The sequence below is a fragment of the Chrysochloris asiatica genome, unplaced genomic scaffold (genome assembly GCF_000296735.1).
Source record: "Chrysochloris asiatica unplaced genomic scaffold, ChrAsi1.0 scaffold00012, whole genome shotgun sequence".
NCBI classification, from domain to species: Eukaryota; Metazoa; Chordata; class Mammalia; order Afrosoricida; family Chrysochloridae; genus Chrysochloris; species Chrysochloris asiatica.
In genome coordinates this window covers 6017060-6030141 of record NW_006408530.1, presented here as the reverse complement: position 1 = coordinate 6030141, position 13082 = coordinate 6017060, and the positions used below count along the sequence as shown (strand labels likewise).

At 38.7% G+C, this 13082-nt stretch overlaps 1 protein-coding gene across 2 annotated transcripts in view; it reads right to left on the bottom strand.

Moving 5' to 3' along the window:
* The window catches only part of PRPF40A (PRP40 pre-mRNA processing factor 40 homolog A (S. cerevisiae)), a 62718-nt gene that overhangs the window by 38697 nt on the left and 10939 nt on the right, over window positions 1-13082 (bottom strand). For both annotated transcript variants that reach the window (XM_006834537.1, XM_006834538.1), the window contains exon 3: window positions 1460-1540. In XM_006834537.1, coding sequence (XP_006834600.1) covers window positions 1460-1540 — 81 coding nt within the window. The remainder of the gene's footprint in view (window positions 1-1459; window positions 1541-13082) is intronic.

Genomic DNA, 13082 nt, shown 5'->3' with positions numbered 1-13082 from the left:
CTTTTAATTCCACTTTTCCATGAACTTTTTGAAGTCCCCTTTTATATATATATAATGTACATAATGTATTTAAAAAACTAAATTTTGAAGTACATCTAGCCCTACGGGTTTTGGGTAAGATATTTATTTGAGCATGTCACATTTACTCATTGTTGTTGTTGTTGTTAAGTGCTGTCGAGTCGGTTCCGACCCATAGCGACCCTGTACAGGGTTTCCAAGGGTGTAAATCTTTACGGGAGTAGAAAGCCTCATCTTTCTCCCGTGGAGCGGCTGGTAGTTTCGAACCGCTGACCTTAAGGTTTGTAGTCCGATTCGTAACCACTACGCTACCAGAGCTCCTTCATCTACTCATTAGAACCACTAATTTATCATACACTAAAGAAGTTAAGCCAACTTGAATTAACAGTGTTTTATGTTTTGCTAAATAGGGTAGCAACCCTGTATAGCAAATTGACTCAATGGCACTTAACATACTGAAGAAAGGAAGTCCTGGTGTGGCGCTGTGGGTTAATGTGCTGGACTACATAGTCTGTCTGAACTGTAAGGTTGGCAGTTGAAGCTTACCAGCTGCGTTGAAACCAACATGACAACACTTTACAACAAAAATACAGAAAAATACATAGACTCCTGGTGGGGTGCTGTAGGATAGGCACTAGACTGCAAAACACAAGGTCAATGGTTCAAATTCATTAGCTATTCCTTAGAAACCCTTTTACAGGGTTGCTATGAGTTAGTACTTGAACTGCCCCACACAGTTTTCTACATAGTGATCTTTATGGGGCAGATCACCAAGTCTTTCCTTCATGATGGGTGGTTATAAACTACCAACCTTTCATTCAGCAGTGGAGCAGTTAAGTTTCCTAATCAGAGTCCTGGTGTGGCACTGCAGGATAAGCGCTTGACCACAAGGTCAGTTTGAACCGCAGGCTGGCTGTTTAAACTAACCAGCCGCTCCTTGGAAACCTTATACAGGATCGCTATGAATCAGAACAGACTGGATGGCACTTAACAACAAAAAAGTACGTTTTTAAGTAAAAGTAAATGCCCACCCTTTAAAGATTAGAACATTATCAGGTCAACACAACAACGCTGGCTAATAACCAGGCTTTTTATTATTCTGGAATTGTCTAATATAGATTAATTTATTAACTCAAGTTGTTGTTGTTAACTGCTGTCAAATCAATTCCGACCCACAGAGACCCTGTATAGGGTTTCCAAGGAGAAGCTGGTGAACTTGAACCACCGACCTTGCAATTCAAACAGCTTTTGCAGTCTGGCATATTAACTCACAGTGCCACATAATACAGGGAAAAAACAAACTCCCTTTCATTCAAGTGACTAACCAAAAAGAAAAGTGTGTCATAATTTCCCCATCACATTATTATCTCAATCTATAAACTACATATATGACTTCATATACAAGGGTAATTAATGAAAATATCACAGAAAATAAGATTACCGGTAAAGCAGGCTGCATAGAAGCCTGAGACATATGAGACATCATCATCCCAGGCATTACTGAAGACATCATTCCAGGCATCTAAAATAAAGTAAAGAAAAGTTACTCTATAAAACCAAAGTCTATAATATGACTTTAATAATCTTGTCTGGTTATTAAAGTTAGTATGTCTAATTTCAAGGTAAAATACACTGAATACTAAGCTATAATCACAGTAGGCCTTCTAGGTGCTTGTTGAACAAGGTACTTTCCCATTTTATTTTTAACACTGGTATTGAATAGATTTTATAGCAACTGGATACTCCTTAAACTTATTATAAATGGTGGTGGTGGTATGCTGTGGAATTGGTTCCAACTCATAGCGATCCTGCATAGGGTTTCCGAGGCCTTAAATCAAAGGTACTTAAAATCCAAATTTGGAAAAAAACACATAAAACACCAACGTTTCAATCACAAATTCTCTATCACCATTCTTGTAATGAATACTTTAATAATGTTCATTTAGAAATATAAAAGGAAAGACACTAGTTTGGGAATTTAAACTAGTTTGCTAATGACTGTCATTGAAGTCAATAAATCAATCTTCTCTACTACTACTGAGTATGAATAAGACCCATGAAGATTAACTAAGAGTTCAAAATGAGACAGAAGGCCCATATGATAGCAGAATCCCATATTATAGTATTAACTTTAAATGAACAAATGTAGAAAAAACGGAGAAATCCAAATTATATACAATCTGAAGTATCAGAACAAGTTAACCAGCTATACCTGTCTTTCAACAGTTTCAAATTAAATGGACAAGGTGAATAGGAGAGCAACAGAAAAGAAAATAGACATCTTGGTCAATAGTAACATACATGCTCTCCAGTATATATTAAAGCTTAATAAAAGATAATGAACATCCACATACTATACAGCATTACTTATGAAATTGAGCTCATGAAGAAAAACAAGGCTAGAAGATCCATTAGACGAAGTAGCATGGCATTAATGGATTAAAATACAACCAAAAACAAAGACAGCATTCAATAAAGCATTTGTTGTTTGGTGCCATAAAGTTGGTTCTAATGCATAGAAACATTTTGTTCAACAGAACCAAACAAACACTGCCCGGTTCTGTACTATGCTCACAATAATTATCAATCCATATCATTCAGGATCTTCTATTTTTCATGAACCCTGTGCTTTACCAACCATGGTATGTCCATCTCGAGACACCGATTCCTTCTGAGAAAAAGTCTCTCCACCTTCACTTCTAAGAAACATCTGGGCTGTACTTGTTCAAGACAGATTTGTTATTTCATCTTGAAGTTCATGGTCTATTTAATATTTTTTACCAACATCATAATTCAAAGGTATGGATTCTTCCTTGGTCTCCGTTATTCACTGTCCAACTCTTACATGAATATGAAAAAACTGAAAATACCAGGGTTTGGAACATGCACACCTTAGTCTTCAAAACGACATCTTTGCCTTTAAAACCCTCTAAAAATGACTTTTGCAGCAGGTCCTGTAATTTCCTTTTGCTTCTATGGATGTTGATTGTGGATCCAAAATAAAATCTTTGAATACGTCACTTACATTGAGTGGCTTCTTTGGCCTAGTTGTGGGGAGAGTTTGGTTTTATGTTGAGGTGTAATCCACACTGAAGTCTTTGGCCTTCATTAATAAGTGCTTCAAATCCTCTTCGCTTCCAGCAAGGAAAGTTGTGTCATCTGTGCATTAAAGATTAATGAGTCTTCCTCCAATTCTGATGGCATGTTCTTCTTCATAGGGTCTAGCTTCTTGGATTATTTGTTTAGTATACAGCCTGATAGAGTATGGAAGGAAGATTCACCACAACACATACCTTTCCTGATCTTAAATAAATAACACAGATTACTAAAAACAAAATGTTTACAGTTGTATAAATAGAAACAATACAGCAATGCATCGTAAAATGTCCAGTCAGGTAATGTTTGACTACATATTAATCCATCCCTTGTTGTTAAGGACTGTTGAATCAGTTCTGACTCATATTGACCCAGTATAGGGTTTCCAAGGAGTGGCTTGTGGGTTTGAACAGCAAACCTTATAGTTAGCAGTCCAGTGCTTATCCTACAGTGCCACACCAGAACTCCTCAACTCCAGTAAAACTTGCAACATACATGACTATATAATATCCAAGGAACAGATAAAAAAGGTACAGAACTTGAAATCAAGTTTCCACTATCTATATTGACTGAATTAGAGAAATGACTGGCACATTAAGGTAAAAAATAAGATCAATTAAAACAACCTCTTTAAAACAGATTTACCTTTACAACTGTCTTTACTTTAGGAAAATAGCAAAATAAGTTTGAATTCCTTAAGGACACAGTCTACATTCACTTGAACAATTAACATTTGAATTTTAAATACAATGGCATCTCCTATAAACATAAAAAAAATTTTCAGCTGTACTGTATTTAAGATACGCAGTCCTAGTGTGGTGCTGATAGGATAAGCACTGGACCGTAGGTAGGTTTGAACAATATCAGAGGTCCAAACTCACCAGTTAGTTGCTCCTCGGAAACCCTGTACAGGGTCACTAAGCGTTAGCATTGACTTGATGGTACTTAACATTATCTGAGATATACTTTGATAAACAAGCAAACATTTGTGTTTGTACACTATCTAATTTCTATAAACCTGAAAGTGCCACATATATAATCTGTGGAAAAAATTATATATACAAATTTCTATCAACACTCATTCTCATGCATACACTGCAAACATGAAGCCAGTGGCAGGATGGTGTGGTGAATACTGACGTGAGGGGCCCCTGGGGAGCCAGTGGGATCCATCTCATCTGAGCATGGGACCCAAGACCCCTTCTCTGCACCTAAGGTTATCATATGTGTCCCACAGCATCCAAGTGGGTAGGAATTTCAAATGGCCTGAGTATGGTTGCTGACCAGTAATGTGGAATGTATGCAGTTGCAGCACACTAGTCTCACCTGCCTATGAGAGGCCCTACCCTGCTGCCCAAGGTAGCCAGACCTGTGTGCCTCCTGAGTTGGGGGTGGCTGCCCTGGTGAAGGGTATTCCTAGTCTGGAAAAACTGATTTGTTCCTGCATTGGAGAAAGCAATTTGCAGAGCAGGAAAGGAACCAGGTTGGGAGAGGGATTACTTTAAAACCTTGATAGGCTGGTGAGGGTCTACTGCTGTAACCAAACCTCCACATTAACAGGCACCAACATAAAAACGTAAAAATAAGGGAATGCAAACTGGGAACACATAATCTGATCAGTCATTCCTAGTATCCTAACTTTTGGAAAGATTCTAATGTTACATATGACAGGATGGTGTGGTATCCTGTACCTATAGCATAATACACTAGAAAGTATTATGATTGGGGTTCCAGTTCAAGTATGCGCAGGTTTGTTCCAAAAGTGTGTTTAAACATGTCTCTGTGTTCAGTAGATGAATGCAGATAAATACTCACAGTAACATACTTAAGCGTCAGCAAGTCAGTATATAACTACTGTGACCCTGTATAGGGTTTTTCAAGGAGCAGCTGGTGGGTTTGAGTTTGAACCACTAACCTTTAATTAGCTGTCTAGTTTACCCTACAGAGCCATACAATGACTCCACGCTTTTGGCTAGATTGATGAAAAAACTGTTATATGAAGATCAGCTAGCTGGCTAGCTCAATTATCTGTTTTTTCCATCAGTTTTATAAAAGCCAGGATCAAAGTTAATAAAGACACTTAAAATAAAAGCTTTACTGTGAATTTACATGGGAGAACATTAGCTTTACATTCCTCCTATCGTATATTGTTTCATTGGCATAGTTACAATCCCCTCCATGCATCATCAACCAACCAAAGGGTATACCTAGCAAGCCTGTCCCCCAGTCATCAGCACACAGCTCCTCTCCCTCTCTGGATCTACAGTCCCCAGTTACTTCATCTCTCCATGTAATTGAACAAAGACACTTTTATGGAACCAATGGGAACCAGGATTTAAAAAGAAAGATCCAGAAAGCAAGGTCTAACAAAAGAGCAAAGTCAAACTAAAACAGTGGCTTCTGAGGAGATATACAGGCCAGTTAAAATCAAGTAACAGGTCAGCTCATCACAGGGTTATAGTGACTGTTTAGAAGATCTCAAAGGATAACCGTACTGAATTTCCTAGGATATAGCATAATCACAAGGGCTTTATTTAACAAGTTTTAAGAAAACGGAAACCTGCATTGGTAAGAAAAAGGCCGGGAAAGTTGTAGAGAGGAATTTTCTTCCTCCATAACAAAGCACCTATTTATTCTTTAAGGGTATATAATAAGGCTGTCCAGAGAATTTATTTGGAAAATGTTACCCTATCCACCCTATCCTGATCTTCCCTCTTTTTTTAGATTTCTTTTTGTTCCAAAAATGCAAAGAATTTTTTAAAAAGAACACTAAGTATAAATCAAAGAGGGCAGAATTCTTCAGAGAAGGGTTGAGTGACAGAACCACCACCTTCAGAAATACATAGACATAGATAAAGGCTATGTATGTTAAACAAAAGCTTCCAATTTCGATATTTGTGTTTAAGGTGTCTATTGATTTTGTAGCAATACTTGACTTATTCTCCACATAAACAAGCAAGCATTATTTTTCATTCTAGATATTTTCCAAAATAAAAATAAATGATGAAAAGTAGTACCAAGGCTACAATATAAATAGTATGTTGTAAAAAATGTAAACTGTTATTCCAATTTTACTATGGTCTGAAGAGAAAACAAAAGTGAAGATATAACCACTGTAAGATGCTTTTTCTTTCTAAACTATTTCAAGATTTTCTGCTACAAAGAAATCACCACTTAACCTACTTTGAGCAAGCCATATAGAAAATCGTCTTAACAAAACAAAACAACAAATTCTATATATAGTTGATATTTAAGAACAATTCTTGTTGCAAACAAATCAGGTTGGAAGTTGATACCTGAAGTTTCTATTCCTGCTTTTTTGTTTGTTGTTGTCATTGTTGGTGCCGAGCTGGTACCAACTCATAGCGAACCTATGCACAACAGAACGAAACACTGCCTAATGCTGGCCCAACCTCACAATTGTTGCTACACTTGAGGAGATTGATGTTGTCACTTTATCAATCCATCTCGCTGGGGGTCTTCCTCTTTTTCTCTGACGCTCCACCTTACCAAACATATCCTTCTCCAGCGACTGCCCCCTCCTGACATATGTCCAAAGTAGGAGAGACAAAGTTTGGCCATCTTGGCCTCCAAGAAGCACACTGGCTGCATTGCTTCCAACACAAATCTGTTAGTTCTTTAGCAGCCCATGGCACTTTCAATATTCTCCTCCAACACCATAACTCAAAAGCATCAATTCTGCTACGGTCTTCCTTATTCACTGTTCAGTTTTCACATGCATATGAATTTATTGAAAATACCATGGCTTGGGTCAGGCACATCTTAGTCCTCAAACTAACATCTTGCTCTTGAACACTAAATTTAAAAAGGTCATGCAGCAGATTTGCCTAATGCAATCCGTCGCTTGATTTGACTGCTGCTTCCATGAGTGTTGATGTTTCATCCAAGAAGAATGAAGTCCCTGACAACTTCAATCTTTTCTCCACTGGTAAGAATGCTGTTTACTGGTCCAGTGGTGAAGATTTTTGTTTTCGTTACACTGAGATGTAATCCATACCGAAAGCTGTGCTCTTTGATCGTCATCAGTAAATATTTTAAGTCCTCTTCACTTTCAGTAAGCAAGGTTGTATCATCTGCACATCTCAGGCCGTTACTGAATCTTCCTCCAATCCTGATGCCACGTTTTTCTTCATATAACCCAGCTTCTCAGATTATTTACTCAACATACCCATTGAAGGTTCTGGTAGCATAGTGGTTATGAACCGGGCTGCTAACCTCAAGGTCGGCAGTTCGAAACTACCAGCTGTCCTGCGGGAGAAAGATGAGGCTTTCTGCTCCCATAAATATTAGCAGCCTCAGAAACCCTGTGCAGGGTCACTATGAGTCAGAACCAACTCCACGGTACTTAACAATAACAACATCATATAGGTTGAATAAGTATGGTGAAAGAATGAATACAACCCTGTCGTACACCTTTCTTAAATTTTAAACCATACAGTGTTCCCATGTTCTGTTTGAACAACTGCCTCTTGGTGGTGTACAGATTCCTCATGAGCACAAATATTGAGACGAGGTTGAAAGACCAGGAAAGGATTGCCTCCTAAAAGTAGAGTTGACCCTAATGACATAGATGGAATAGAGTTTGAAACCTTCATTTGCTGATGTGGTATGACTCAAAAAAGAAATAGCTGCAAATATCAAAGGCCTTGAAATCTGCTTCTGAAAAACCAAGCGCATGGAGATAAGATTATAACTATTTTCAACAAGGAATCTTATGTGGTTTCAACAACCATATCCTATCTCTGAAAACACAAGGTCAGCAGTTCAAACACAATTATTCCCAATAGCGAAAGATGAGATTCTCTGCCCCAGTACTTTATATAGGATTGCTATGAGTCGGCACTGACTCAACGACACTAACAACAGTAAAACCAGTATAGAGAGACTGGAGTGGAAGGAGGAGTCATGTAAGACTTAAAAAAAAAAAAGACTTAAAAAAAATTTTTTTTAAGTTCTACCACACACAAAATTAATACAAAACTCATTAAGGACCTAAAGGCAAAAATTAAAACCAAGAAACTCTTAAAAGAAAATATAGGGATGTGGCTCTGTTACCTAGTTTTAACAATGGGACAAAGAACCCTGGTAGTGCTGTAGGATAAGCACTGGACTGCTAATTATAAGGCTGGCAATTCTAACTCAGCCAGCTGCTTCGTAGAAGATTAAGTTTTCTGTTTTGGGAAAGATTTATAGCCTCAGACACTGTACAGGTACCTGTGAATCAGAACTGACTTGATGACTGTAAACTCTGGTTTAGATTATCAGATATAACAACCAAAGCAGACACAGCAAGAGACAAAATAGGTAAATGGGACCTCTTGAGAATTAGATAATACTGTTCAAATAATTTACTAATTAAATGAAGAGACAACCTACAGACTAGGGAAAAAGTTTCAGGAACTATATGATTCGTAATGACTCAACAGCAGTGGTTTTAGTGAATTACATATCTGATAAAGAGTCCTGATGTGGCGCTGCAGGATAATGTAGTCGACAGCAAGGTTGGTCTGAACTAAGGTCAGCAGTTTAAACCCACTAGCGGCTCATCAGAAATTTTAGACAGGGTCACTGTGAGTTAGAATCAACTTGACAGGACTTAACAACATAACTGATAAGGATCTAACATACAAAATGTTTACTACCCAGAAAAAAAATGGATAAAGGACTTGAACATCCACCAAAGAGGATATTCAAGTGGTTAACAAACACATTAAGAGATGTTCAATTTCATTAAACGTTTTAAAATATACATTCTACTACATTGCAGTCAAGTTGATCTGATTCATGGAGACTTGTGATACAAAGTACAACTGCTCCAAAGGGAGGAAAGCACAAGAAGTTTGTAATCGGCTGTTAACCAAAAGGCTGGCAGTTCAAACTCACCCAACAGTACAGCTGAAGAAAAGGTCTAGTGATCTACTTCTGTAATGATTACAGCAAAGAAAACGCTGTGACATGAGGTCACCATGAGTAACAACCAACTCAACAACAACAGTATTTACAGGAACAGTTTGGCAGGCACTCTACTGACAGAGCTGCTGGATGTGCTTAACTACCAACCTTTAGGATAGCAGCCATTGGGGAGATGCAAATTAAACCCCAATTAGATACTTTGTTGTTGTTGTTGTTGTTAAGTGCTGTCGAGTCGGTTCCGACCCATAGCGACCCTGAACAGGGTTTCCGAGGCTGTAAATCTTTACGGGCACAGAAAGCCTCATCTTTCTCCCACGGAGCAGCTGGTAGTTTCGAACTGCTGATCATGCGGTTCACAGCCTGATTCATAACCACTGCACTACCAAAGCTCCTCATCCCAATTAGAACAGCAATTATCAAAAGTAACCACTCCAAGAGAAGAGCGGAGTGCAGGATCCTATCCAGAGGAGGCAAAGATGATGATGTGGAGAGATGGAGCAGCTGCTGGGGACTCTGGACTCAGGGAGGGAGAGGCGCTATGTGCTGACGGCCAGGGGGCAGGCTTGCGGGGTGTACCTTGGGTAGTTATACATCCCTGAGTACTTTGGTGTACATAAAAAACAAACAAAAACAAAAACAGAGGTAATGGAAGCAAATGCTACTGAATGATGATGCATGGATGGGACTGTAATCAATAAAATAAAATACAATAAGATGAATGTAAAGCTGATGTTCCCCCATGTAAACTATCACATAATTCACAATTAAAACTTAAAACCAGAACCCTCATTCAGTCCTAATGAGAATGCAAAATGTTAGTCTCTGTAGAATAGTTTCAGTTCCTCAAAAATGTTGAACCCAAAATTACCACACAATCCATTGGTTGCAAAGCTGAAGTTTCAAAAAGTTCATAGAAAAGATAATGGAATTTTTATACAAACTTTTGAAGCTCCCTCGTGTTGTATTGTAGTATAAGCATAGACCTACTAACCACAAGAGGGGCAGTTCAAATCTACCATCCCCTCTTCAAAAACCCTAAACAAGATCAGATCACTCCTACAGAGTGATTAGTAGGTTTGAACTGACCTTTTGGTTAGCATCCCAGCTCATAATTCACTACCCTACCAAGGATTCTTACACTGCTGATGGTATTATAAAATGGTGCAACCACTGTGGAAAATGGCATGATGCTTTCTCAAAAAGTTGGAAATAGAAAACGAAACTTTGGTACATATATACAATGAATTATTATTCAATGGTGAAGAATAATGAAGACTCTGCAAAACACCTCACAGTATAGGTGAACCTGGATGATATTACGCTGAGTGAAATTAGTCAATCACAAAAGGACAAATATTGCACGAGACAACAGGTGTTAAAAAGATTCTAGCTAAATGAAACATTCTATGTTGTATACAGGGTGGAGCAGGGGGAGGAAAAAATTAAGTGAATACAGAAAATACTTTGAAAAAAATAAATTAAAAATTTTCTCTGAACTTTCTGAAGCCCCATGGAGTCCTGATGTATGGTGCTGTGGGTTAATGCACTGGAGTGCAAGGTCTTTTTGAACTGCAAGGTTGGTGGTTCAAACTCACCAGCTGCTTCTCAGAAACCCTATACAGGGTCTCTATGAGCCGGAAACAGAATGACGGCACTTAGTAACAACGAAAAGCGTCTTAGTGAGTACTCATAATGTGTCAAGAACTGTGCTCACTACCTACATATAATCTTTTAATTAAAACAGTACAGAACACCCCTGCCTTTTAACCTTCTAAGAGCTTGCAATCTGATGCTATTTGTTGAGAAAAGAAAGCACACAACAAAACAAGTAAAACGGTATCAATTATGGGTAGATTAATATGATTTTAAAAGAGCTCTGCTAGTGTAGTGGTTACGAGTCAGGCTGCCAATCTCAAGGTCAGCAGTTTGAAACTACCAGCAGTTCCATGGGAGAAAGATGAGGCGTTCTGCTCCTGGGAGTAAATATTTACAGCCTCAGAAACCTTGTTCAGGGTCACTATGACTCGGAACCAACTCCACGGTACTTAATAACAACAATATGATTTTTTAAAAAATGTTTTATTGTGAATTATATGATAATTTACATGGGAGAACATTAGTTTTATATTCATTCTATCGTATATCGTTTCATTGCCATGGTTACAATCCCCTCCATGCATCATCAACCAACCAAAGGGTATACCCTGCAAACCTACCCCCTACACTCCACCCACCCATCCCTTCAGCCTTCAGCACACAGCCACTCTCCCTTCTCTGGATCTAAAGTCCCCAGCTGCTCCACTGCTCCACATCATTGTCTCTGCCTCCATCTCAGGCATCACTGCTTCTCTGGGTAGGGTCCCGCTCTCGGCTCTTCTCTGTTGATGGTTCTAGGGACCTCCGCTCCTAGACTAGAAAGCCGATCACTCCCTTCCTAGCTATAAAACGTCTACATTTCCAATCCTCACAATCAGTCCTGATAACAACTGATCACTATTGTATCAAAAGAGACTCATCTGCATTTCATTTCATCAGCTCCACCTAGACAGATTGGATATTACTCACTGGAGGTTCTGCCTTCCTCCAGGCCCCCTGGCTCTAGGCTCCCTCCGGAAAGCTCGTAAACCAGTCACTTCTTATCTTTGTTGCCTCCCGCCCCCCATTTTTGGTAACCATTGTCCAAGTTGCCCATCCCTGTCTACTCTGTGTGTGGAGGGGGTGGGAATGATTCTTGCTATAAGGATTTGTTCCACAAAATATGATTTTAAGGAGCTCTGTTAGCATAGTGGTTACAAGTCGGGCTGCAAACCTCAAGGTCAGCAGTTCGAAATTACCAGTTGTTCCACAGGAGAAGGATGAGGCTGCTTTCTGCTCCCATAAAGACATACAGCCTTGGAAAAAGGGTTGCTAAGAGTCGGAACCGACTCCATGGCACATAACAATAATAACAATGATTTTATTTAAATAATATGAAGTGACGTATACTCCTATGTGGAAACAGTTATTACTTACGATGACTTAGAGAAAGCATGAATTATAATGGTAGAAATTACATAAGCAAAAAAAGTTCATGGTAGTAGTGAGCTAGAGGTAGAAGGACAAGGAGAATATCATGAGTCTGAAGCATGAACAAATACAGCAATTCAAGATACCATAGAAAGAATAGTGTGGGTTTAAATTAGTGAGTATGATGAAATATAGCTTTAAATTGTACTAGAGAGATCCTTGAAAGTTCTGCTGTAGAATTTAGAAACCATGGGCACAAAAACCACTGTGGTTCTCTCACAAAAAGGTGACATTACATAATTTAGGAGAAACTTTTGGGAGCAGTCTTAAAGCTGAAACAAAACAAACTAAAAGTTGTTAAGTGTAGACTAAGGTGCCCTGGTAGGGTAATCTCAAGATCAGCAGTTCATATCCACCAGCTGATGGGAGGGAGGAAGAGAAGCCTTTCTGTTTCTTCTCCCACAAAGAATGACACCCTCAGAAACTCTATAAAGCGTTGTTATGAGTCAAAACCTACCCAACAGCATACACCACCACCTAAGTACTGGACCTGAGAATGAGATGACTTTGACTCAGATGACCAGCAGGAACAGAAATAATATATTAGAACCTCCCATATTCAACGCGGTGCTGTGGTTTAATACACAAAGACTGGAAAACCATTTGACCTGCAAGGTTGGTGGTCCAACCTTATACAGGGTTGCTATGGGTCAGAATAGATTCGACAGCACCTAACAACAATAACATATTCAATATAAAATGTTATGAACAAGAAAAACTTGTGAAAAGCAATTCATTTAAAATTTCATTGACAAAAGTTAAAAACCAGAGACGCACTGTTGTCAAGTGCCATCAAGTCAGTTCTGATTCATAGCGATGCTGTATAGGGTTTCTGAGGTGCTGCTGGTAGGTTTGAACTTTGTGATTAGTAGCTCAGTGTGTATCCTACAGTGCTATCCCAGTAAATAAAATGCTATTTTCACATAAACTCACAAAAATTTTTACATATATATGTATGCACACACACA